Genomic DNA, 27,652 nt, shown 5'->3' with positions numbered 1-27,652 from the left:
GCTTATATCCAACTTTTCCTCTGAGGAGCTCAAGGGGAGTAGATATAGTTTCCCCCTCCTCCTTTCATCCTCAAAGCTACCCTGTTAAATAGTTCAGGTTGAAAGACAGTGATTGGTCCAAGGTCACCCAGTGACCTTCATGGCTGAGTGGAAATTTAACCCTGATCTCTTAGGCCCTAGTCTAACACCCTAACCACTACATCATGCTAGCTGTTTTAAAGCATAAAATAAAAAGATGCCATAAGATATTCTCTTTATTCTTACTAATCACTATCCTATCTGTTTCTAGTTGAAATCTGGACCTGGCTTTGCAACCCATGATATATAGTGTGGCAGCTGCCTCAAGTGGCAAATTTTAGATGCCATTAAATGACCACAAATAGTCTGTTTATCCGTTTATTTTATTTTCAGGTTGTGTGCCTTGAATTTTCTGGCCCAGTCAGCAAAACAGAAACACCTTGAGCTGGCCCTGTTGCAGTTCTGTAGAACAGGAGAGAAACACAGACTAGCATCAACATGAACAGCAGAGCTCCATCAGGCTATACACAACAGAGTGAGAAATAGGCAGGATTTCAAATATTATCTCTGTGGTTTGGTCCTATCCAGTAGGCCAGCATCCAAATCTATCTTATTAGGATGAAGAGCATCTTGTTGATTTGGAACTTTTAGTCTGAAGCCCTGTGCACATCCAGGGGGTTAGCCCCACGGAACACAGTGGGACTTGCTTACAAATAAGCATACCTAGGATTGCATGGTTAGAAGCAAGGGCTGTGGGTTTGTCAGGAGTTGGCAAACCAAAAGATGAAGGTTTGCCAATAGGCATTGGGTGTGGTAGAGAACATTAACACACCATGGAGACATTATTGGGACCCTTCTGTTTATCACTGTAATGCAAAAGGGCTCTTTTTAAATATATTTTTTAACAAACCTTTTAAAAAAAATAAAACATCATCCATCCTTCCATAGGTGGGTATCACCATAAAGTTCAACTGAGCCCTGTTTTCCCACCACAGGTCATGGGGTTGACCTACACACTCCATGATTTCCAGATGGAAATGGAGCTAGCAACATTATTTACATTCAGTAAGAGGTCTATCAAGCCACTTATTTCTCCATCGGGAGAGAAAGCCCTGCCAAGTCTCTTTTGTCATTTTCAGATCCCTCTGCACAGCTGCAGAGGGAGGAAGCTTTTGGATGTGTAGGAAATGTGTTTTATGCAAGTGAGCACTGAAGCTTTTGGTGCCCTGCTTGCCGTCTGAAATGATACATCCCAGAACCACATACAATGTACTTCCATAAGCCCAGCATCTGCCAGTTGCTTTTGGCTATAACTTCCCTATGTTTCAGGTTGCGGGTGTTGCAGAGGGAAGTCACCACTTTGCTTCCTAATGTCTTTATGCTGATTTTCTAATGAAACATTCAAGTATGGATGCATCTGAAATTTTCCACAAAAAACCCCAGAAATAATCAAACATTAATTAAACATTGTGATGAGGAAATGGTAGCCCAAGGGAGAAGGAGCCAGTTTCAGCTTTGGAAATAATGAAATAATCAAAGAAGGTAGAGCTGGAGAAATAAAACAAAGAGTGCATAATGTACCAGCTTTATTGTTATGCAGTGCAACTTTTATCACAATTTATGTGTAATTAAACATCATAGCTAATTATAACCAGCTACTACATTACTGTCTGCAGCAATATGCATCCCCACAAGGGGTTGTTTTCACATTTTTCTTCACCAAACTGGTTTCTGAGAACACACTGCTGAGAAAAAAAATTATCAATACATAAACAATCCATAAATCATTCTTCTGAGTACAAGATGAAAAAGGCACTTTAATTTACATTCTGTCCCTCTCTCCTGCTCTCACTCCCTCCTTCCCTTCCCCCCCCTCTCTCTCTCTCTCTCTCTCACACACACACAAATTAACTTTCTTCTTTTAAAACCTTTTAAAATCTGTATCCTTTTCAAAACCACCCATACACATAATTCATATTATGAGCTCCACCCAGAAAACAATTTATTTTTCTTTCTTTAAAAACAAAACAACAACCTTTGAAATGAGTATAATCTATCATATCTCGATATCTCACTTATCTAGGCTGAACTCGCAATAAGGCCACAAACAACTAATGATTCAGATGGTGACAACAGCAAACTCCGAAGAAGGAAATTCTCTTTTGAAAGCGAAATTGATAAAGGTAATTTATTTCCTCTACAATGATGTTCTTGAAAACATGATCGCAGAGGGCTGTAGTCAACTAAATCATACTCAGAGTAGGCCCAGGCGAGGGACCATTATCATCAAGGTGGCAAATTAAACATGTCTAATTTAAGTGTGCCACTGTTCAAAGTTCATGGAGATGCTGGCATGATTTAATGTGACCAAAATTGCTGGTTGATCTTAGAATTCAGATGTGAAGATCTTCTCAGTTTACCCTACCAGGATGGTGTGGAGCCTTAGGCTCTGGGGCTGAATGTGGCCTTCTGAACCACTCTATCTGGCCCCTGGAACTCTCCTCAAGCCATGTCACTCCCAAGGCCCAAGAGGGCCCCTGCATCTTCCTTAAGCATCCTTCTCAGGTGCAGCTGACTGCTTGGAATGTGTCATTGAACTGTGATAATGGCTGTTTCTGAATGGACAGGTGTGTGTGTGTGTGTGTGTGTGTGTGTGTGTGGTAGCAATGGAGGAGAAATTCAACTCTGTTTATATTTCAAGGTGAACCAACCTAATTGTGATTTCCAGTTGTGATGGCAATTTGTTGTGATTGCAATTTGTGATTTGCTTAATTTTATTTTGCTGTAACCTACCCTAGAACATTATGGGTGAAGGGTGCGTAATAAATCTCATGCCAGCCCCCAGAATTATCAGCCTGTTGGTCTATTGGATATAAGTTCTAAGATTTACAGCCTCTGCCTTCTCCTGAAATTAACAAGCTGGGTGGAAGAAAATAATATATTGTACAAAGAACAAGCTGGGTTTGGGAAGGGGCATAGTACAGTTGATCACATCTTTGTACTACACTGTCTAATGCATAAATACATCAGTGGTCCACCCAGACAGTTTTTTGCCACTTTTATTGACTTTTCCTCAGCATTTGAAACAATTAATAGGAAACTACTGGGGGGTAAACTGGCAAGGACTAAGATTGATAAAAGGCTGCTACTCCTAATACAGGAGTTACATAGTAATACAACTATGAGGATAAGGATCAGCACAGATGGAAGGATGACAAAGGATATCAGAACAAACAAAGGCATCAGACCAAGATGTCTGCTAACTCTCCTCCTTTTCATTCTTTATATTAACAACATTGTAACAGAGCTAAACCGCCCTGATCACTCTCCGTCTTCAATTGGGAACCGTAAAACAGCAACCCTGATATACGCAGATGATTGTAATAAACCTCAGGCTGAGGATAAGACACTAAGTGAACCAAAACACAGAGATCCTTCAACATTTGCACATCTCTGAATCTTGCAATGCAGTTCTCTAGCCAAGTAGCTTGTAGAAAAATCACATATATCATTGAAAATAGCAAGCAAAAATGTTTATGCTATTGTTTTGAGAGAAAAAAGTGTGTATTAGACAAAATTGCATACAAAAAAATTGTATGCGATAAGAAATTCGCTGGTGAATGTTCATGCATCTCCTGCTTTCTCTAAGAGGGGTCTTTAAGAGAGCAAGCAAAACCCCTTTCCAGACATTGTTGTTTTAGGAACTTTTCTTCTGAATTAAACATTTCCAATCTCTACTTCTATCCAAAAAATTGCTACACACACACACACACACACACACACACACACACACACACATCTCATAGGAACTGGGCCAAACTCTTCTTCATCCCCCCCCCTTCCTCTATTAGAGGAACTCTGTTCATATGAAGTCTGGTTCCAACCTTATGGTTTAATAAATCTCCATTTACTATGGTTGCATCCTGATTCTAATCTAAACAGAATAATTTGAGAAACGGGTGAATTGCTGGCAGTGCAATTGTTCTAAAACAAGAGGTGCTGAAACTCACCATGAACGTCTCCCTTGTTCTCTTATATTGACAATTGCTCCCACCTGAGAGGTGCCGGAATAGAGTTCCTGTGAGTTCTAGCTGAAAGAAAAAGCCCTGACTGTTGGTGTCATCTCTTCAAAGTTTTATAGAGCGATTCTGTGTCCTAGAGAAAGAAGTCTTTAGCTTGGTGTCTTACTGTTTCGCAGAATGGCATTACCTTTCTGTCAAAGAGGCATTTCTTAAGCACAAAACCAAGAGTGACAACAAATCTGTCAAGGCAATACCCCCATGAAATATTTAAGCTGCTCTTCACACACACACACACACACACACAGTCTGTTGACAGAGGTAACCTGCCTAAATGACCTTCACATTCCATAAGAGAAAACATATTTTGCCACCTGAAGGGGAAAGGTAACCTTTTAGCCACTGCCCGCTATGAAATTTTGAGCTGCTGCTTCAGGGTGGCTGATGAATGACTTTCATGAAAAAAAGCAGATCAACCTTTACACAGACTAAGGGTTCTTCCAGATAACCTGATTACTGAGCGTTCATTCTGATTTTGTTTGCAGGGAAATTAGACAAAGATGGCTTTTTGATGAGTAGACTGGTTAGAATGATGTTGCATCAAAGCAGGTGTTAATTCCACACTTTGCAGTGCATTTCCCTGTCACTTACCTTATAGCAAAAATTCGAGGAAGCAGGTTTGTTGCACAAGACCTCCCAATTAGCTATGATAGCACAAGCTGAGTTTGCCCGTATGCCATTGAATCCAACCCCCAAGTAGCAACTAGGTGGAAATGCCCTAAAGCTCGCTCAGTTGAAATAACAGTATTTATTTAAATACCAGGGGGAATAAAAATGTTTTGGCACCTAAAAGTATTTAGAATAGTCCTGCTACAAGAGTTGAAGTCTGCCAGGTTAGGGCTCTTCTTAGCATCCTGCCCATAGGACAGATACTTCATGTGGTGATGCACAGAAATGCCTTCCCTGTGGCTTTCAAACTCCCTGCTGTTTTTAGGGAAGTACAAGAAGTTGCCTTACACCTCATCAGAACTTTGGTCCATGTATCTCAGGCTTGCCCACTCTTCCACTTGTCCCATGCCAATAAAGCATGGCTCCGAGCAGTTTTCCTCTTGCGCCAGTCCTTTCCCAGGGAAACATGCTCTTTAGTGCTCAATCGGAGCAAACGTCAATCTGGAGAAAACCGGAATTGCCATTTGCTCCAATTGAGTGCTGTAGATTGGTTTTCCCATGGGGGAAGCATTGGGACAAGAGGAAGCATGTATACTATCTCCACAGCATCAGACACGAGTCTTCTCCAGCCATACCTGGAAAACTGGGACCCTTTTTCACACTTTGATTAGTTAAAATAAGGTTCTGAGATAACCCTCTGTCACTTTGAGCTCCATGCTGCAAGAGAAATTGGTTTGTTTGTTTTTACTGCTAGTAGTTTTGTTCCAGCTGCTGCTGAGTAGAGCATCTTTGAAATCTCTATTTTCCCTCCTGACACTTATCGGGATACGGATGTTAGCTGAACGGCTAAACACGAATCGGTATTTATTTCACCCCCTACTCCACGTTCGCCTGATCAAGTTGTTACTATAGCAACTTCTTTCTGCAGTAGCTTCGTATACTATTTAGACAATATCCGCACAGTTCTTTTATCCCTAATCTCTAGTACCTCGGCCACTAATTTGCCAGGAGCAGAACAATTAATTCAGCGGTGCAGTTCTGCTCCGTGAGAAATCTTTGTTCTGCATTAAAAGCTAAAAATACCTTGATCAATTATCAGGCTTCCTTGATAACCAACGCAACACAGAAATGATTTCAGATCCAGTTCCTTGTGCTACAGCTTTGCCTCTTCCATGGTATCCCTTGCTTTTGCGTAATTCAGTAATTCCCAAACGTTTTGCTGAAGGGACTCAGCAACATCTTTGGGATCTGCCTGGAAACCCAGAATGGTCTGGAGGAGAGAAACAGGAATGAGCTGTTGTCAGACTGGTAGATAACAACAAGCTACAAGGCATGGGTTGGGGACCTTTTTCAGACAGATCCACACGTGCCAGTGGTGTGCGGGTCCAGAGGCAAAAGTAGGTGGAGCAATTAGTATCAGTTTTGCCTTTGTACAGAAGACTGGTTTGTACACACAATCTCTCTTGATCCTACATCCAGGCAAGCAACAGGCAATGTCAGAGTTCGAGGACACATTGCAGCTAGGCGAAAGCACTGAAGGAAGATGTGGAGCAAGGCCATTGAGGGGCATGGCCTGTGGAAACAGGGTAGGCTGGGGAGGGGGGGTGGCCTGGAAAGAGCCCCCAAGGGCCACATAGAGAGGCCTGCAGGGTCACATTTGGCCCTGGGTCTGAGGTTCCCCTCTCCTGCTTTTTCTGGAAGAATTTTCAGCAAGAACAAAAAGCATTGGCATCCTTAAGAGCATAAGAAGAGCCTTCTGTGCTGGATCATTGCCCCATGTAGTCCATCACCCTGTTCTTGCAGGGGAACATGGGGAACATGCAAGGTAGATTGTTGCCAGAGCAAGGATTGCTGCTTGTGGTGCTGCATCTAGAATAGGGCCCAGTTTTAGTCACCCATGCTTTCTAAGAGGTTTTGGAGGGAAACGTCTGGGGAGGTCAGTTTGAATCACCACCCACTGAGCACGGGGCCTTCTGGTGGTTCCCTCACTGTCAGAAGTGAAGTTACAGGGAACCAGGCAGAGGGCCTTCTCGGCAGTGGCACCCACCCTGTGGAGCGTGCTCCCATCAGATGTCAAGGAGATAAAGAACTACACAACTTTTAGAAGAGGTCTGAAGGCAGCCCTATATCGGGAAGTTTTTAATGTCTGACGTTTTACTATGTTTTTATATGTGCCGGAAGCCACCCAGAGTGGCTGGGGAAACCAAGTCAGATGAGCGGGGTATACATATTATTATTATTATTATTATTATTATTATTATTATTATGAAACTAATGGAACTTAAACTTGAGGGCCCCTAATCCTGGAGGGGCCCAGAAGCAACATTAGTCCACGTCGCTTTAAATATTTGCTTTTAAAAGTGCATCATGCATGTATATAACATGTACCTAATTTTCTCTAACTTTCATTCCCCGACCCCATAACCCAGAAACTATAAGGCACAGGATTATTATTTTTAATTCACACCAGTGACTTTGACATGTGATATAATCCAGCACAGCAATTTAAATCAAAATCTGAGATGTAGTAACTAATTATGAAAGAAAATTGTGATGATCTGTCATGGAACAACCCCACTGAAGAAGATAACAGTGGTTATAAAGACCTTGTTGCTGATTGAGAAGGGGACCCGATATCAGTTCAAGATTCAGGGCTCCCAAAATGTAGGTCAGTCACTGCCTATGAGGAATCACAAAATCTAGAAAGTGGATCTAGATGCTACGCATGTTAGCAAAGAGTGTAATGAGCTCTTAAGGCCAAAGTTGTGGGTTTATAGAACAGCTATGGTTAAGTTAGCATTAACAACCTATGCACACTTACTCACGATTAAGTCCTGCTGCCTTCAGAGCTTACTTAAACAGGTATAGGGATCAGATTACAAAATCAGCACTGGGGCTGCCTAGACTCTGCAGTATAAAGATTACACATAACAGAATTAAGTTTAGTAATCATGAATAGAAAGCAGATGAAGAAATCTCTCCAAAATATTACGGCAAACCAGTTTAGAGACTCTTATGGTAAACCATACCCTTAATCAATCTTTTGTGCTAGAAACATCTTGACATTTCAGTTTGAAATACATGAAAAGGAGAGAAAAGGGAAAGATCAGGAGTCTTTTGTGAGAACATATTTTCTTCTTGTCCCCATTTGATTTATTTATTTGCACACACTGGTTTTGTTTGGCTTTTGTAAGCCACTTGAGACCAACGGAGAAATGAATCGCACGATCTGCTGAAGGAAATGCATTTTAAATCGCTAGCCCCTCTCTGTAACAAGACATAAAGAACCATTATCTCTAGCAGAGAACAAACTTGCTAAATGGTATAATAACTTTCCCCCTGCTACCCCAAGGACAAGGCTAAATTTCATATCATTTACTATAATGGTTTCTTTTTTTAGCAGACTATGACAAAGACAATGAGGGTTCTGTGGATAACACCAGACATTATCAGGTCACCGAGAAGCATTTTGGGGAGAAGAGAAGCAGATCATCATCTTTTGTGTCATCCATTGATGATGAGCAGAAACCGTTGTTCTCTGGGATCATAGGCTACCCATCTGTCCTGGGAAAGACTGCAGTGCTGGGTTTTGAGGAGATGATGCATGCAACAGAAAGAATTCAAACTAACAAAAGGAGTCATTCTTGTAAAGGTAATCCATGCAAGCGTTTTAAAAACATATTCAGAATTAATAGTCCATGGCAAATTATACAGCAACATGCTTTTTAACCTTGCAATGAAACATTTATTTAAATTCTTTCCTTATGCTCAAATTCATAACATTCTGCTAATTAATCCCATCAAGCATGGGCTGTTGTAAGCAATTATTCCCTTCAAAGGGCACGATTGATTTGCAGGGTCTTTGCTTCTACATAGGTTTACTACCAATCCTCCTGTAATTTTTGGTTTTATTGTGCCACTAACGTTTCTTTGTACCTTAATAGTGTTCCATCTAACTTGTGGGGGGGAGGGACACTGTTTGCTGAGAAAACTGCAAATCTCAGATTCCTAGCATCAGGGAGAGCTCAGTGGTAGAGCCCATAATTTGGATATAAAATGCCTAGCTTCAGTCCCCTGGTATCTCCAGATAGGGCTAGGAAATGAATTCTGTATGAAACCCTTGAAAGCAACTATTAGTTGATGTAGGCCATACTGAGCTGCTATCATCATCATCGTCGTCGTTGTCGTCGTCGTCACCACCATCAGTTATTATTATTAGCCTCACACAAGGAACTCCTAAGGCAAATTACATCCAATAAACAGAACTATAAAATGCATACAAGTAAACTAACTATACACTAAAACTCATCGAAAAGGTGGTAATGTTGGTGCCTGGCAGGCTTCCATGGAGAGAGCATTTCACAGGAAGCCACTACAGAGAAGACTCTCTTTCTCGCTCCCCACCCCAGTGTGGTGTAGTGGTTAAGAGTGGTGGACTCGTAATCTGGTGAACCGGGTTCGCTTCCCCGCTCCTCCGCATGCAGCTGCTGGGTGACCTTGGGCTAGTCACACTTCTCTGAAGTCTCTCAGCCCCACTCACCTCACAGAGTGTTTGTTGTGGGCGAGGAAGGGAAAGGAGAATGTTAGCCGCTTTGAGACTCCTTTGGATAGTGATAAAGCAGGATATCAAATCCAAACTCCTCCTCCTTCTCCTCCTCCTCCTCTTCTTCTTCTTCTTCTCTCATAACACTACAATGCCACTAACCTTACAACTCAGTACAAATGTACTGGCAGGGGTGGGGGTGGGAGAGAGAGCCAGAGGAGGGGGAAAGTGTAGGAAAGCTAGAGGAGTGTTAAAATTAACAAGACTGGATTGCAAGCAGCTTTCAGACTAGCTGACACAACCTTAAGGGGAATAAGAAAGAAAGAAAGAAAGAAAGAAAGAAAGAAAGAAAGAAAGAAAGAAAAAATTAAGAAATCTTGCATCTTATTTTCTTTTTAAAGCAACTGATGAGTGTGATACGTGGATAAGCACTCGTTCTTGGATGTGCTTAAAAAGCAGGAGTGGACCCTTTTAAAATAGTTTCCAAACTCTACCAAGCATTTGGAGTGGTATAGGAGTCATTATCCACTGTGAGCACAATTTAATAGGTGTCATGTGCAATTCATACTCCAAGTGAGGCGTGTGCGTGCACATTTCACTGATTTCCCTTCTCGGTGCAATTAAATATACCTATTCAAAAGAATTCCTGTGTCATTTCGCACCACCGACAATTCAGCAAACACATCTTTCTTTTTTTACAGTCCGGAATGCTGGCCGAACCCCCTCAGGTTCTTGCAAAATGTCAAGATTCCTACATTTGCAGTTGGGAAGCTCACCTTTTTTCTTTTTCTTTTGGCGGCCACAAAAGTGTTTTTGCAGCTATAGCAACATTTTCCAAGGCAACCTAGTGCAAACTGTACTAAATTTAGCAAGTTTAAGAGGTGTGTGTTTTTATTGTGACCAAACACAAACCAATATAATTTTCCTTTGTTCCTTTGCTGGGGCTCTCAGTGGTGTTATTAAGAGCAAATCATCTTTGATCGGGGGGGGGGGGTTGGGGGGGGTTCTTGTGGTTAATGGTGTTTGGTCCAGTCATCTGTGCTTGTTTTCATTGCCATTCTTAATTGAATTAATTCAAAACACTGTTTTCTGCAACACCTATAAATATATGGCTGTGAATGTGTGGTTGTTTATTAATTTGCTGATTTTACCTCTGTATCGTAGGCTAGCTGTATATTCTCACATACCCCTCCCTACTCTCCACCTGGAGAAGCAAAAGATCTTAACAGAATTCAAGGAGAGGCAAAAAGACTCAAAGAGAACATGAAGCTGGGCTGTTGAGGAATGTGGCCTGGTGAGAGGAAGTGTGGCTGAGGAGGTGTTATAGCCTGGGAGACAAATAGAGAGGATGCTGAGGCTCCCAGGACTGCGGTTCACCGTCTCTATTGCCAAGCATAGAATCATTTAAACCTTAGTCTAGTTCAGGAGTGGGGCACTTACAGCCCTGCCAGTGGTTGGGAATACTTGGACAACTGTCTATGAACTGCTGGATGGCCACAATTTAATCACACCTGCTTTAGTTGCTTGGCAGTGAGTTAAACTTACCTAACATGGAACCGTCCAATTGTAGAGTCGGAAGGGACCACATGGGTCATCCAGTCCAACCCTCTGCAGTTCAGGAATCTTTTGCCCAGTGTGGGACTTGAACCCGCAACCCTGAGATTAAGAGTCTCCTGCATTACCCACTGAGCTATCCTAAATTTTTGTTTAGGCATTCCACAAACACCGCTGTGCAGTGCTTGTGATGTTTCCCAGAATTACAGTCTATATATTTTCTTTGTGGGAAGAAAAAAGATTTTTAGACATTATTTACACGTTAAAAACGATGGTCTTTTACAAATCAGCTCTTGGAGGAATGTAAATAATGTATTGTATTGTTTGCATTTCCATCCTCAAATGAATGAAGTAGTTTTCCCGTTGTTTTCCACCCCATTAAAATGTGGGTTAGGCATTTATTATATTTAGAGTTACTGGTATGAGACTGCTTTCTTTCCATGTATCCCTGGAAGTATGACGCACAAGCTAGCCAGCAAAATCATGGCATTGCTTAGAGCAAGGCTTTTACAAAGTTCTCTGCAAGGTCCTTCCCCCTACTTCTGCCACAAGAGGCTGGAGCCAATTTGACCAAGGCCTACACAGATTGAAATTAATTAACATGACTGAGTAAGGTCCATTAATGTCAACTGGTCTGTTCTGAGTGAAACTTAGTTGAATACACTCCTAGGGGCAGCATATTTGGGACATAATTTGCCAAAACTTTCCATGCTCTAAATTGTTTCTGAAAGTTCCTTTCATCCAGCCTCATAACCGAGCCAGTATGACAGAACCTGTGGCCACACCAGCCCACTTTATAAATGAGGCTAGAGCACAGTGCGAGCATCATCATGAAGACAAAGGAACGATAACTTTTGTGGACATTCTCTAACATAGCCTACTCCCATATTTTGTAGCTTTGTTTAAATAACCAACCTCCACTCTTATATTTTGGCAGATATCACCAACAGAAGAATCTGGGAGGAGGATCACAGCAGGAGCCACCAGGAATCATCCAGCCAGTCCGCATTGCCCCATGTCACGTGGGGCATCTCCGAAACAGAGAGTGAGATCAACTATGGAGAAGTGGAACAGAGGCTAGATTTACTTCAAGACCAGCTCAGCAGGTAAGGAGGGACATGAGGAAAAGAGCAAACCTTGGCTATCTGTCATGATTAATAATGACAACACCATTTCTCCAGTTTGTGCCTGTGAGCCCAAAAAGAGTGGCAACCCCAAAAGTTCAGCCAAAAAGGACAATTTGATCAATCATCTTAGGGAAGAGGTTAGTTCCTTTTTCATTGCTCAGTTATTTCTATTCCCTAAAGCAGGGGTCAGCAACCTTTTTCAGCAGGGGGCCGCACTGTCCCTCAGACCTTGTGGGGGAGCGGACTATATTTTGGAGGGAAAAAATAAAAAATGAACAAATTTCTATGCCCCATAAATAACCCAGAGATGCATTTTAAATAAAAGCACACATTCTGCTCATGTAAAAACACCAGGCAGGCCCCACAAATAACCCAGAGATGCATTTTAAATAAACGGGTATATTCTACTCATGTAAAAACACGCTGGTTCCCAGACCGTCCGCGGGCTGGATTGAGAAGGCGATTGGGCCGCATCTGGCCCCCGGGCCTTAGTTTGCCTACCCATGCCCTAAAGTATTTCCTCTGATCCCTTTTTCTATGTTTTTTTCCTTCTCCCGGAAAATGAAAGTTTGCAATGTGTGGCTGTTTCCCTCTTTGAAAAGAGTAGGCTAATGTGTCAGCTGCCTTTGAAGCATGTGTTACATTCCATTGCAAGAACATTCAATATCTGATGTGAGAGCTATTTTGCTTTCTTTGTAATAAGCAACTGCAAACTCGTTCCCCACCCTGCAAAAAAGAAAAGGAAAAAGCAGCTCTATAAGTGTCACTTAGTCACACTGTGCAAGGAAAACAGTTGTTTTCTTTGTCAAAATACTGTATAGGTAAGCTTCCTTTTCCTAATGCACTCCATATAATATTTCAACACTTCTCTCTTCTAAGTGCCTACGATGTTATGGTAGCAGTTGGTTAAAGAACACAGCTCTCAGCCTTGTTCAGAATAAAGTAAAGTAGAGCTGATTAGTCATACAGCACAATTCACCATATAACTGCATCTATTTGAGTATTCAGAATTTATTTGTTTCAGCCAGTGATGCTAAAAACAAAAATTAGCTGAAACCATAAAAATAACATGGAGTAATGAAACAATCCTAAGCAGAGCACAAGATAGTATCAAATAAACAGCAGAATTACCCAGTTTTTGTTGGCTATTTGCAGGTTAGTAGCGCTGCAGAGAGCTTGCTGGGGAGACCATGATTAAAAAGGGACTCAAAAATAACTTAAACAAGGTTTTAATTACAAAAACAAAAACTCCTTATACACTAAATACATCAACAACAAACCAGACCCAACCACCAACCCATCCCCCAGGGTAATGGGAGAGCTAGGTGCTGCTCCTTATATACTACACCCAATTGCTGACACAGCTTAATCAATGCAACTCAGCAGCACTTATGTTTCACAGCTGTAAAGCTGGATCTCGTTATTTTGCTCTGGCCCTTGCTCTGGCCCCTTAAAGACATACACATTGGGTGGAACAATGATGAACCTTTACATTTAAAGAAACCATTCAACAGTTTTATTTTGCAGCAGCCAAGACAAATGTACCCATTATTGATCTCTTGTTATTTGCATGTAAAAATTCTGACTTCTGGTTATTTGACTAGTTGACCCGTGCCTTCAATAGGAAACAGAAGAATGTATTCTGCACATTTTGGGGAGTGGGGTAACAGAACAAAATAAGTGCTGCTGCTGCTGCTTCTTTGGCGATCATTTGCAGACGAGTAAGATTGTCTTCCATGAACACAGTTTTAACAGCGAGTCCGTAAGTGACTGTAGAGACCAATTCTGGATCCACACGTCCTTCCACAGTGGGGACATAGGTTTCTGGGCGGGAGTTGATCACGGTAAGGGTTTGCCAAGCATGCCTCCCTTTCGTCCTGAGTTCGAGTGTCTTCAAAACCCATGACACCTTTGGTAAAGGCTGTTCTCCAATTGGAGCGCTCACAGGCCAGTGTTTTCCAGTTGTTGGTGTTTATACATTTTTTTAGATTTGCCTTGAGAGAGTCTTTAAACCTCTTTTGTTGACCACCAGAATTACGCTTTCCATTTTTAAGTTCGGAATAGATAATCAGGCATCCGCACAACATGATCAGTCCAATGAAGTTGATGTTGAAGAATCATTGGGGTAATAGAACAAAATAAGTGCAGGATATATTCAACGGCTTCCTCATCATCTTAGATTTTAGGGGAGGGTATAATATTGCCCAAGGGGATCTTGGGCCTGCATTTATTAACGTGTCACTCACCATTCCTCTTGTCAAAACACTTTTTGACATGGAAAAGGGTCATGAACTACTATGGTAGATCATCTGCTTTGCAAGCAGAAGGTCTTAGCTTCAGTACCTGGCATCCTGTCTGAAACCCTGGAGAGCTGCTGCCAATCAGTGTAGACAGTACTGAGCAAGGTGGGCCAGTGGCCTGACCAGTAGTCAGTTATCCCCATCTAATAAATCAGAAGGGGTACGCAGTGGGGTGCCTAAAGGAGCCTTTAGAAACTTGTTCTGAGATTATGCCATAGGAAAAGAAAACCAAAGAAAGCCACAGGCTTCAGATTCTGTGGGTTCAATTTATTTTGGAATGCATAGATCCTCCAAAATTCCAGGACCCCAGTAACAGATTGCTCTGTTTTAGTCCCAGGGCATGGTCTGAGGGACAAGGGTGGCGTGGTCTAAACCACTGAGCCTCTTGGGCTTGCTTATCAGAAGGTCGGCGGTTCGATTTCCTGCAACGGGGTGATCTCCCGTTTCTCTGTCCCAGCTTCTGCCAACCTAGCAGTTCGAAAGCACACCAGTGCAAGTAGATAAATAGGTAACACTGCGGTGGGAAGGTAAATGGCATTTCTGTGCGCTCTGGCTTACGCCACGGTGTTCCGTTGAGCCAGAAGCGGTTTAGTCATGCTGGCCACATAACCCAGAAAGCTGTGACAAACACCAGCTCCCTTGGCCTGAAAGTGAGATGAGCACCACAACCCCATAGTCACCTTTGACTGGACTTAACCTTCCAGGGGCCCTTTACCTTTTTTAAAAAACAAACAAACAAACAAACAAACAAAAACCTTATATGGTGTAGCAACCTTGTTGAATCTGAAGATGTCAGGATCTGCTCAGTGGCAAGATGGGAGACCACCTGGAAATCTCACCTACACCACCTTTAGTTCTATCAGCAAAGTAAGGCAGAATGTAAATATAACAAATAAATAAAAGTATGCCTGTGATTGATCCAGTAAAGAAAACCCTCAGATAATGGAATTATTTAACTTGCTCTGTTTTATAGTAATCAAACTTTTCAGTCATTTTATACCCAAAGACAATCATTTTGGTTTTTTTACCACGATGGACTTTTAGGATGCAGTCTTACACTCACCTGCAGGGACCATTGCACCCCATGAGACTTTAGCTTGAATAGAGAAGTATAGGATCGCACTGCAAAGCAGTAGAGTACCTTACAGGCTGCAAAGCAAACTATCAGACCATCTTTACGATTATCCACTATCTGTTGTGGACAAAAGTATTAGACTTTGGTTGTTTCCAGATTACCTCTTATTAAGCATTCATCCTAATTGCCTTGCAAGGATGTATTTTGATGTTGCATCAAGCTATAGTTATCCAACACATACCTGTGTATTTCCCCATCACTTTCCTTATTGCAAATAGTCAGAATTGATGTGGGGGTTTTTTGGAAGGGGGACTGGATCTGTTGCCCAAGAGCATTGAATTTTAATTCTGCAACCTGGATTTGCTAGTATGCAATTGAATCCCACCTGTGAAATAGCTTCTGCTTGGAAGCCCCCCCCCCCCAGTTGACCTAGTGCATTCTACCACAATAAAGTTTTAGGTTTCTGGTGCCTACAGCTTCAGGCTGAATTACAGATTACCTATTCCTGGTCAGTTTTTCTTCAGTCGGAATCATGAGTCCTGTCAGTGCTAACCAGCCACTGATTGTTGTAACCAAAAGGAAGCAAATCAATAAAACAACTGGCAAGATCTGATGGAACACAGATAAAATTTGCTTTGCTCAGCCTTAAGGCACAAATGAAAGTAAAGTCCCCATATTTATCTTGTTGACTCCTTCTGTTTAAGAATTGAAAATTAAATTTGAAGAGGGATTTTAAGATTTACTTAATCATTCCTCAAATCGTAAGACAGAAAAAAAGGAAAAATAATAATCTTCCTCAAGAGCCAACGTAACTGTGAGTTCTTTGTTGTCCTTGCCCCATATGTGTTAAAATCGCCTGCCAAGACAGTAATAGAGTCAATATATCTATACTCAGTAACTCAATTCTAAAACACAATTTGTTCCAAGTTAATTCTATACAGAATTTCAGGTTCCCAGGGTGATATAGATGTTAACTATTAAAAGAGAGGAAAGAGGAATCCATACTGTAATTACCAGAGAAAACATAATTCAAGCTTGTTTGTTCACTCCTCAATTTTAGGGCCATATTAAGAAAAAAGTGACAAAGCCTTTTCCTGCTAGTTTATAAGCTTTACACCCAGGTAAAATAATTTTGTCTGAATCAATAGCAACAATCCAAGCTTCTTGTAAACAAATCATATTGTGTCTCCTAAGCTGTTTTTGAAGATCATCCCCAGGGCAACAAGTGGTCTAGCCAGCAATATTCCGTGGAAACAATAGAGAGGCAGCTATTATTCCCCATTCTCTGGGGAAGAGTTCTTTGTCATTGGGACAAGGCATTTAATCAAATCGTGAAGGAAACACTCAACTTCTCCTTAATGGAAGTTCATTTCCCTGCAAGATTTCACTAGATGCTAATGAAGATGGCCTGCCATCATTCTTCTCTTTCAGGCAGCCTAGAATTAATCTGTGGCCCAGAATTGTCAAAAACATAATTTGCTGTCAAACAGTCTCCTCTTTCTCTCTTAGCCTGGGTTTGCACTGGGTAATACAGGAATCATGTTGGGATCTGCTGGATTTTTATCTGCACGTGCAAACTTGTGTATTTAGCCTTGTGGATGACTAAAGGGTTTTCTTGGTTTACATTTTTCAAATATAGGGGGGGACCAAAGATGGCTTGCCCCCCACCACCACCCCCATTTCCTTTTTTGACATCCTGCTTAAGGCACCTGCAGATTTTCAGTATTTTGCAGAAAGCACATACTGGAACTTTATGTTTGTGCCATTTATGTGGATTAAAGGGCTCTATTGTCCTTGTCCAACAAATCCACTTAAGAAAACTGTTTGCAGTTAGGAAAGTGATGCAGAAATGCACTGAGAAGTGCAGGATGAACGAATGATTTGTAAGCACTCTTTGTATGCCCATTTTCATATATCTGCCCAAAAAACAAATCAGAATGAATCCTCAATAAAAACCTGACAGCCTTATCACTATGTAAGCTTTGTGCAAGTAATTCAGGATGAATGCTTAATAAATAGGCTCTCTTAGCTACTGTTCTTACAATTTATAGGGAGTTTGGGCAGGGACTGGACTCTCAGGTTACTGAGTGTAGATTTGCCGCCTGAATTTTAGTACATGATTTGGCAGTCGTCCTCATTTATGGCAGATTACTTGTCAGCTGATACATTTTATATTAATGACAGGAGCAAGCTAGGAATAAATCACACAAAGTAAAGTGGAGTTTATTTGGGGGGAAAACAGGATCTGCACAGGAATATCAGGCCTAATGAGCACATCAACTCTTCTTCCGTAGGACTTGCCCCCATGAAGCAGTTGCAGAGACTGAAGGTTCCTGCCTTCCCACAACTGCCTAAGTCCCCTCAGTAAAACAAATGTTCAGTAAAACATATTGGAAATGGCTAATCCAGACAACTCTGAACAATATTCCATTACAGTGGTACCTCGGGTTAAGTACTTAATTCGTTCCGGAGGTCCGTACTTAACCTGAAACTGTTCTTAACCTGAAGCACCACTTTAGCTAATGGGGCCTCCTGCTGCTAAGGCACGATTTCTGTTCTCATCCTGAAGCAAAGTTATTAACCTGAAGCACTATTTCTGGGTTAGCAGAGTCTGTAACCTGAAGCGTATGTAACCCGAGGTACCACTGTACATCAGTGCTCTGTAATCTGAAATGATTGGCTGAGTATAGGCTCCTAAACATCAGAAATTTGCTAGAGTTCAGTTACTAAAATGGATCCTATCTTAACTGTAAAACAAAAATGTTGTAGCTATCCCCTGAATTTAGGGGGGCATGAAATGGGCATGAAAACAGAAGATATCCTTTGGCACGACCTTTCGGTTTCTGAAGGCTGAAGTATCTCGCAGGACCACGCCCCTTCCCTTTTGCAAACAGGCACAGAAAAGACTTGCAAGAAAGCAGCACTGCATCTAATTGGAAATTGGCCTTTGTCCAGCCTTTTACTTTTTTTAATAAAAAAATAAAATAAAATCATTTCCCTAGGATTCCATTACTGTCAGCACTTTTGTCATGACAAATGGGCAATTTCATCCTGAATTGACAAACTCAGTCTATAATAGTCACCGAGTGCTCCTGGGCACATTGCACTGTACATTTTAACAAGCAATTTAAAGCCGATATAAGGCTTCCCTTGCATTCTATGAGCCAATAAAGCCTGAATAGCTGTGGCCTAATTTCCAGTGGAAAAAAATAATAAAAATGCAACAACATGACATATGTTACAAGACAGCAGGTAGCAGGAAGCATGCAGAGAGCTCTGTCTGCTGCTTCCTGCCTGACAAACCCTTGGTGGTTTGGGATAATCATTTGCAGTGGAGCAGCTTACCTGAGAACTCAGGGCTGTGGCTCTAAGTGAGAACTGGTGAAAACTGCCACCACATGAGTGTTTATTTATTTCATTTGTGAATTAAATCTAACTTACTTTTTTGACAACAAAACGCCCAAGGTGACTCACAACAGTTTAAGAGCAACATGTAACCACATCAAAGTAACAAAATGCTGTTCGTAACAGAGAGATAAAACGAGGAGCAACGGTAGCAAAATCCACAACAGCAGGAACCCCCCCCCCCCAATAATACAAATTAAGATAGATCAAACACCTGGCAAATACGGAAGCATCTTTTTTTCTGCTTGCCTGGAAGCAAGCTAAGAAAGAGGCAGGCAGGCAGGCTTCCCAAGGAAGGGAGTCCCAGAATCTTGGCAATGCTATTGAGAACTCCCTGCTGTGTGTCTGAGCTTCAGTGCATGGAGGAAGGCTTTTAATGAGAGATTCCCTGCAAGCAACCACCATAGTGAAAATTGATCAAGGAAGGGTTTTGCATGGAAACCCCTGCGAGAACAAAGGGGAAACCTATCCATTTTCGCAGCACCTCTCACCTGAGATCATTAGGATCACCGTTTTAGAACTGTTTACCTGAGAAAAAGTATCTTGCTAGTACACCCAGGTTATTTAATAGTTCCTGCACAGCTGGTACTGGGGGAGAGCATGCCAGTCCCCAATAAATATTATTTCTCTTTCAGAAATTGAACATGTTCAGGATCGAATGTTATTTTGAAATGCATTACAGTGGTACCTCGGGTTAAGTACTTAATTCATTCCGGAGGTCCATTCTTAACCTGAAACTGTTCTTAACCTGAAGCACCATTTTAGCTAATGGGGCCTCCTGCTGCCACCATGCCGCTGGAGCACGATTTCTGTTCTCATCCTGAAGCAAAGTTCTTAACCAGAGGTACTATTTCTGGATTAGCGGAGTCTGTAACCTGAAGCATATGTAACCTGAGGTACCACTGTACTTGTATTTGTCTTTCAGAAATTTAACATGGGGCACAAAACTTCACCCTTTTCTCCTCCTTCCACTGAACCTCTCCTATAATAGTCCACACACACACACACACACACACACACACACACACACACTGGTGCAGCCATTGAGCTCCTGTCTGAGATTTGAAGAAGGGCGTCCTTAGACCAAATCTGAAAGGGTCTACTCCTTCCCTAAAGCTAAATTGGTCCCCTGACCTAGGATCAGGCACAAACTTTGAAAGCATTCTTCTGCCACTGAGTTCCAGCTGTTCAAAAGCTGCCTGCAATTTGCTCTGTTGTGGGCTGCCGTGCAAACTACCTCCCGCCCAAAGAAGATACGTTAGCTATCTTCAAATATCTCAAGGGCTGTCACATGGAGCATGGAGCAAGATTGTTTTCTCCTGGTCCACAGGCTAAGACCTGGACCAATGGATTCAAATGACAAGAAAGGAGGTTTCCGACTAAACATCAGGAAGAACTTGCTGGCAGTAAGAGCTGTCTGACAGTGGAGCAGATTCTCTTGGAGGTTTTAAAGCAGAGTTTGGATGGCCATCCATCATGTGTGATGTAGCTGGGGGGGTGGACTAGATGGCCCTTGGTGTCCCTTCCAACTCCACACTTCTTTGATTCTGTAAAAGAAAACTGCTAGCCATAGAGTGCCATAAGGAATCTTCTCCCCCTGTTTATTCTTGTTCACAAGTATAAAGTGAAGTTACTGCAAGTTGTGGCTCGTTCTTTCTTGCCAAAACAGTGCTATCCCTACAAACATAGTTACTGATCTCTTGTTACTTTCCCAGGCTTGAATCCCAAATGACTTCTGACATTCAAACCATCCTACAGCTGCTGCAGAGACAATCAGCACTTGTTCCACCTGCCTATAGCATGGTGGCCACTGGGGCAGATTATCAGAGGCCAGCTGTCCGAATAGTGCAAAGTCTTCACCCCATAGCATCTATTAAAACGGACAGAAGCTTCAGTCCTTCACAGGTATGCATCTGTATCCAGGTACAGATATGTCAGTGGCTTCTTGTGGTTTATTCGGCTGTGTCCTTTCAAGGGCAAGAATTCATGTCATCAGATGCATCCATATACGAGCAGGAGAAAAGCCCTGTTGGGTGAGATCAAGGGTCCTTCTCTAGGCCAGCATCCTGTTACCCACAGTGGCCAACCTATGGGATACCTATGGAAGCCCCACAAACAGGATCTGAGAGCTGCAGCCCTCTGCCACAGTCGTTCCCAGCAGAAGCACAGTGCCTCTGATGCAGCTTATACTCACTAGGACTGTTAGCTATTGATAACATTCTCCCTGTGAATTTATCTGTGTCTATTAGACAAGGTATTGCCTATGAAGGTAGAGGTGTTTATTTGTGTATGTATACATCTTACAATAATGCCAGAGACCTAATTTCAGACCCTCCAAGTATCTGTATTTTCTAGGGACAGTCCCAGATTTACAGAAGCCATCCCAATTTCTGATTTGATCCCAGAATGTCCCACTTTTTCTTAGGGCACCCCTATTTTCATCAGAGAAATGTTGGAGGATATGGAGTTATGTGACCCCCCCTGAGCCAAGGAGATAAGTAACTATACAACCTTTAGAAGACATCTGAAGGCAGCCCTGTATAGGGAAGTTTTTAAATGTTTAATGTTTTATTATGTTTTATATGTGTTGGAAGCTGCCCAGAGTGGCTGGGGCAACCCAGTCAGATGGGCAGGGTATAAATGATTTTAAAAATTAGCATTATTATAGAATAGGACGTCCTTATTTTCATCAGAAAAGTGTTGGAGGGTATGCAGTTTTCACTTTTAGGTTTTCATTAGAAATGGACTCTTTAAAATGCTTTCTGACCCTGCTGTTGTTTGGTTTCGTTTTCTCAGTGTACTGAATCTCTAGACCTTGAAAAATCAAAACTGAAATCCAAAGAATCTCTCTCGAGCGGAGTGCATCTTAACACCGCCTCAGAAGACAACCTGGCATCCTTTCTGGAACAGGAGCAGGCCCAGTCTTTAGAGCTGCCCCAACAACATCATCGTAAGGCTTACCTCCACCAAATCAGACACCCATCCTTGCCAGATTCTTCCCTAAGCACTGTAGGAATCTTGGGTCTCCATAGGCATGTTTCTGATCCTGGTCTTCCTGGGAAATAACCCTTTTATACTCTTACATCACCTAAAATGTAAGTGCTTTTAATGGCTGGGTTTTTCCCCTTTTTATTTTGTATTTAAATCCTCTATACTTGACTCAGGGGCTGCAAGGATATACCATTATATGCAAAAGTACTGTATATTTTCCTAACTTTGTAGCTTATAAGGTAAGGTTAACCAGTAACAATGTAAATATATAAATATATACATATATATATATATAAACAAACTGTATGTTCCAAATATAAAGCTGCCAGCATTCTCAAGGCACCTTATATTTTTTAATTTTTTAAAAAGCACCTGCATGTTTGGAAATGATAATGGATCTGTTGCATGGAGACTACTATTTACTGTTTTCAACGAAACCCTGTTTTACTGCAGATAAGCCTTCCAAAAAAAGCACCCAATAATGATGGTCAACACAGAAATTACTTTTTTTTTTAAGAGCTACTCTGCAGCTCCAGCAAAAAATAAATAAAAAAATATTTCAATTTACCTTTTGAAAATTATACAGTGGCCATTCCGGCACTGAACTTCTCTCCCCCTCCCCCCCCCCTTTTATAATCAACACAACCATACCATGGCTTGGATAAAAGACTACAGTAGCTAAGTCTTCTGTGTTTCGGAAGTCATTCATGTAACACACCATTAGCAAAAATAGGTGACTTTTAAAAATAAAACTGCTAGAGCAACTGAGCTGCACAGTGGAAAGCATCATCGACGACTTGCACCCCCATTAACTGAATGATGTCATTTAAAAAAAAACTTATTTTCTCTTTATTAAAACCACATCAGTACCTATAAGCTGCCACCCTACAAAAGGCAGTTAGCTGTCAAGAGACCCTCAAACATAATCAAATGCAATAAATATAATTTCTACATAACACAGAAGACTTTGTTCCTTTTGTTCAATGCGGAAAGCTGAGTGATGGAAATATTTGGCTCCTTTTTATAATGGACATGGTTGCGTTTTGAGAACTCTCTCTTAATTTTCTACACACATGGGGGGGAGGGGGGGAAGAGACTGATCCAGTTGTGTTCTTACATTAACAGAAGGGTTTTCAATCATCAGGTACCTCTGCTAATGGAAGGAGGCGACCTGCAAATTTGCTCTTCCTCCTGAAATCCCAATACCACCACTTTCCACCATGTTCTGGAGACTCCCTGAACTCTATGCAGCTGATTTTCGGGAGGTGTTGCTGGGAGGAGAAATTAGCAAAAATGCCCCCACTCTTCCTCCATTAGCAGATGCCTTCACTGGATCTAAACTCTTTCCATTGGCTGCAAGAGCAGCAGTTGGGTTCTGCCCAATTAGATAAACCATTTCAACGTGGTTTTCTACCTGGGTTATTTTTTAACCTTAGGGCATTCTCACACAATGGCACCAGAGTTGCCCATTCATATAAAACTCCTTACACGTTAAATTTGTTCCTTCCGGGTAGTGGAGCACAATGGGTAGTCTTGATCCATTCTAGCACAGTACCCACACACTGCGAGGGGCAAGGGGTGGTCACCATAGGGTTCAGTAGAGCCTTGGTTTTCTTCTGATCCTTGGCACACTCTCAAATGCAAGCATGCAAATGTAGAATGGGTAAAAGGTAAAGGACCCCTGGACAGTTAAGTCCAATCAAAGGCGACTATGGGGTTGCGGCGCTCATCTCGCTTCAGGCCGGGGGAGCCAGCATTTGTGCACAGACAGCTTTCTGGGTCATATGACCAACAAGACTAAACCATTTCTGGAGCCACGGAACAACGTGACGTAAGCTAGAGTGCACAGAAACACTGTTTGCCCTCCCGCCACAGCAGTACCTATTTATCTACTTGCACTGGCGTGCTTTCGAACTGCTAGGTGGGCAGGAGCTGGGGCAGAGCAACGGGAGCTCACTCTCTTGCAGGGATTCAAACCGCCGACCTTCCGATCGACAAGCCATGCTGTTATGGGAACTAGAAGGTCTATCCATATACTGCTGTGTCTCTGTCCACTCCCACCCTACCCTGCTTCTGAACCAAGGCAGAAGTAGTGGGAAAAGAGAAACTGGCTGTATTGAACCTTACGGTGACCCATTCATTAAAAAAGCAGTGTATCTGCACTAGGATAGAGCATCTCCAAAGTAAGCTTATTCTGAACATGCATCCCCTAAACACATATTGAAGCAATACTATTCATTGAAGTGAATGGGGAGAGGGGAGTAGTTCCCAGAAAGCTACTGTAATATGGAAGCATCCCTAAAGATATATATGTACGATTGGGTGTTCAGTCGGTAGAACAGAAGACTCTTAATCTCAGGGTTGTGGGTTCGAGCCTCACATTGGGCAAAAAGATACCTGCATTGTAGGGTTGGACTACGTGACTTGTGGTCCATTCCACCTCTACCATTCTAGGATTCTAATATATGCCTCAATGTGCATATATATATATATATATATATATGCACACCTCTTCGAGTACAGCTGTAAACCTTATTACTAAGTAAACCAAGTAAGTCTATCCGGTGTCCAAAGCTGACTCTACAAGAGTAAATCTTTCAAAGTTCCATAGGTGTTAAATACAGTCTATACTGCATGTGCATAATGCTTTGCGAATACATAAGATTTGATTTTATTAAAATATAACACGCTTCAAACGTGTTTGTTTTAGAAGAGAACTGACCTTTCTCACTACGGTATTTGCGCAAGTCAAAGCAGCCACGTCATTCCTTAAACTTAAACAAAAGCTTTAAGATGGGAATCTACCAAAAGTGATCCAAGTCATTTGATTTCTGTAGGTCCGTGATGTGGTGTGAGGAGAACAGGAAAAGAAAAAGAAAAATAAGGGAGGCACCAACAGCAGGAAGAATGTAAAAAGCAAGACCAATATCCTAAAATTACTATTTACCATAATAAAGGGATGGGGAATTATTGTTTAATAGAGGGGTGCTTCTTTTAAAGCAGCACTGGGCGACCTTGGACTGTTGCTTACCTACAGTTCCCATCAGCCACAGCCAGCATGGCCAATTGTCAGGAATGATGATGCTCTAGTCCAGCAATATCTGAAGGCACATACATTCCCTCCATCCCGGATTTAATAGGAAATAGGACTGCATTGTAACAAACATACAAGATCATGAGTAGCATTGCCAGCCTTTTCTGTTGATCCATGTTGGACATATACAGACATTCCTACATATATTCTGTAGATGAAGAGAACCAAACGGCTTTCGGAATTACCAGTTTAATAACAATTGTAATGTATAAGGCTTTGCGTCGTTTGTGTTTATGGGACACACATGGTGATGAGTGTGCAAGCCTTTTGAGATCCACCAGGACTTTTTGAGCTCCCAATATCAGTCGACAGGGTCTATGCCCATTAAAGGCAACGCTTTGATTGCCATTCCTCTGGGGGACTTGGAAAGATCACCTGTGTGACAGGGAAATGTCACCACGAGGTGACAACATTTGCCGCGCTTTTTTTGTGTGTGTGTGGTTTCTTCGTTTTATAAATGTGCTTCAGCGTGTGAAATCAAGTTCGGAGCTTATGAAGTGCTACAATAGGAAAGCTAATGTTGTATTTCACATGGCTGGTCTCAATTTCACAGATGGAGAGTACCTTTATAACCACAAAGGAATTACCTGTCAAAAGTGTGAACTCAGCCTGGGACAAAAGCAGCAAGTCACCCTCGATTCCTGAAAGAGCTTGACGAAGGGACGTTTTGTTTACATATTCTAAAGTTACGTTTGATTCAAAAATTGTGCTCAGAAACTTTTAAACTAGGGTAGGGAACCTCAGGCCTCTAGGTCTCTATTGGATGCCTGGAACTCTTGCCCAGGCCACTCCCATTCCCAGGCTGTGCCCTTGAACTTTAAAAATGTCCTCTTGCTTGCCCAGACAGGTGGTGTAGAGGTGTATATGTGAGGTCAGACATTTGCATGGTGAGAACCCATGTCTACTGTTTCAATGGTAAGAGTCGCATCTCTTTCTCTGCTTTGGCCTTTAGTCTCCACAACCACTGGCATGTGCCCCCTGCCCCAGATGGGGGGAGCTGAAAAACATTCCCCACTCCACTTTTAATGGGGGGGGGGTTGCTTATTTCTTCATGTGCATTAATACAGCAGCCTGCCTTTCCCCCACTCTCTAGTTTCGTGTCAACATCAGCTTGCAGTTTGATTAAAATACCGTATTTTTCGCTCTATAAGACGCACCAGACCATAAGATGTACCTAGTTTTCGGAGGAGGAGAACAAGAAAAAAAATATTCTGAATCTCAGAAGCCAGAACAGCAAGAGGGATCGTTGCACAGTGAAAGCAGCTATCCCTCTTGCTGTTCTGGCTTCTGGGATAGCTGCGCAGCCTGCATTCGCTCCATAAGACACACACACATTTCCCCTTACTTTTTAGAAGGGAAAAAGTGAGTCTTATAGAGCAAAAAATACGGTATGTACAGGAGATGATGTCATCTTCTTCCTCTGTGCTTGTCACAAGCATTATTCCATTATTTAAAAACAACAACCCAACTTCTCTCAAATATTTGGTGCCACTCTTTTCCCTTGCATATTTTATCTGCATGATGCTTCCCAAATGGTGTGAATATAGAAGCAGCCTTAACCCTAACCCTTTGTGCCTGCCCGTTATTCCTTCAGGTCTTCCTTACCCAACTCCCTCCTTCTTTCCTTGCTGGCTGGAGCTGGGGGGGGGGCAGGGTTGCAGTCCAAAAATAGCTAAAGGTCACCAGCTTCATGAAGGCTGCTCCATGTGTTTTCTTCTCTCTGCCTCCTAGACTGATGTCCTGCTCCTTTTCTCCCCAGTCTTAAGAGCCACAGGTTTGCCTGCATGCAACATTGTGTAAGGGGGAAAGAGGTCAGGTGGCCTGCTGGTTTTTATGTCACAAAGGCATTCACAGTCTTAGGTTGGAACCTAGCAAAATGCCTTATACTGAATCAGACCATTGCTCTATCCAGTTCAGTATTGTCTGCAATGACTGGCAGTGGCTGTCCAGGGTTTCAGACAGTGGAGTTTCCCAGTCTCAGCACTACCTAGCGTGTGTTCACATTACAACCCTGTTTTTGTGGTTCATTTCTCAGATCTTTCCCCCCAGCTTCTTTAGTGCCAAATTTGTTCCAAGGGGGTTTTGAGGGGCAGGGATGTCTTTGCCCTATGTATAGGCTAGAGACAACTAAGTAATAGATTAAGGGCTCTGGTCAGTGTGAAACCAGTTTGAGAAACAACACATTGAACCATAGTGCCTTATGTAAAGGTAAAGGGACCCCTGACCATTAGGTCCAGTCGTGGCTGACTCTGGGGTTGTGGCGCTCATCTTGCTTTATTGGCCGATGGAGCCAGTGTACAGCTTCCAGGTCATGTGGCCAGCATGACTAAGCCACTTCTGGTGAACCAGAGCAGCACACGGAAACACCGTTTACCTTCCCGCCTGAGCGGTACCTATTTATCTACTTGCACTTTGACGTGCTTTCGAACTGCTAGGTTGGCAGGAGCAGGGACCGAGCAACAGGAGCTCACCCCATTGCGGAGATTTGAACCACTGACCTTCTGATCGGCAAGTCCTAGGCTCTGTGGTTTAACCCACAGTGCCACCCGTGTCCCGCCTTATAACAAAGCACAGGTTAAATATCCATTTTGGAAAACACTGTGCAAACATGGATTAAAAACCCAACACCGGAAACGCAGTGTGTGCACAGTAAGTGGCACTGTGAACACAACCCTAATGGTGCCAGAGGTTGAACCTGAAACTTTCTACAAAAAATGAAGTGCTTTATCACTGAGCTACACTCCTCCCCATCTTGCCGTGGCTTCCCTCTAGGAACAAGAACATTTGGGAGCTTTCAACATGGTAAAAGGTCACATGGTCTTTCAACTGCATCCTATTGGCTTCTCTACTCTCTCAT

At 42.3% G+C, this 27,652-nt stretch overlaps 1 protein-coding gene across 12 annotated transcripts in view; it reads left to right on the top strand.

Annotated features, from left to right (window-relative positions):
- KCNH7 (potassium voltage-gated channel subfamily H member 7) overlaps positions 1 to 22,658 on the top strand; it is a 272,670-nt gene extending 250,012 nt beyond the window's left edge. For 8 of the 12 annotated variants that reach the window (XM_081870829.1, XM_081870827.1, XM_081870826.1 and 5 more), the window contains 5 exons: positions 2,102 to 2,201; positions 8,107 to 8,358; positions 11,741 to 11,909; positions 20,426 to 20,615; positions 21,507 to 22,658. In XM_081870829.1, the coding sequence (XP_081726955.1) occupies positions 2,102 to 2,201; positions 8,107 to 8,358; positions 11,741 to 11,909; positions 20,426 to 20,615; positions 21,507 to 21,776 (981 nt within the window). In that variant the 3' untranslated portion in view covers positions 21,777 to 22,658. The remainder of the gene's footprint in view (positions 1 to 2,101; positions 2,202 to 8,106; positions 8,359 to 11,740; positions 11,910 to 20,425; positions 20,616 to 21,506) is intronic. The other 4 variants (XM_081870825.1, XM_081870833.1, XM_081870835.1 and 1 more) reach the window with 1 other exon arrangement.
- Positions 22,659 to 27,652: the final 4,994 nt, after the last annotated feature.

Source organism: Podarcis erhardii (genome assembly GCF_964252035.2).
Source record: "Podarcis erhardii genome assembly, chromosome: 1".
NCBI lineage: Eukaryota > Metazoa > Chordata > Lepidosauria > Squamata > Lacertidae > Podarcis > Podarcis erhardii.
Note: the sequence above shows the minus strand (reverse complement) of the source record. Positions and strands in the feature narration are given on the sequence as shown.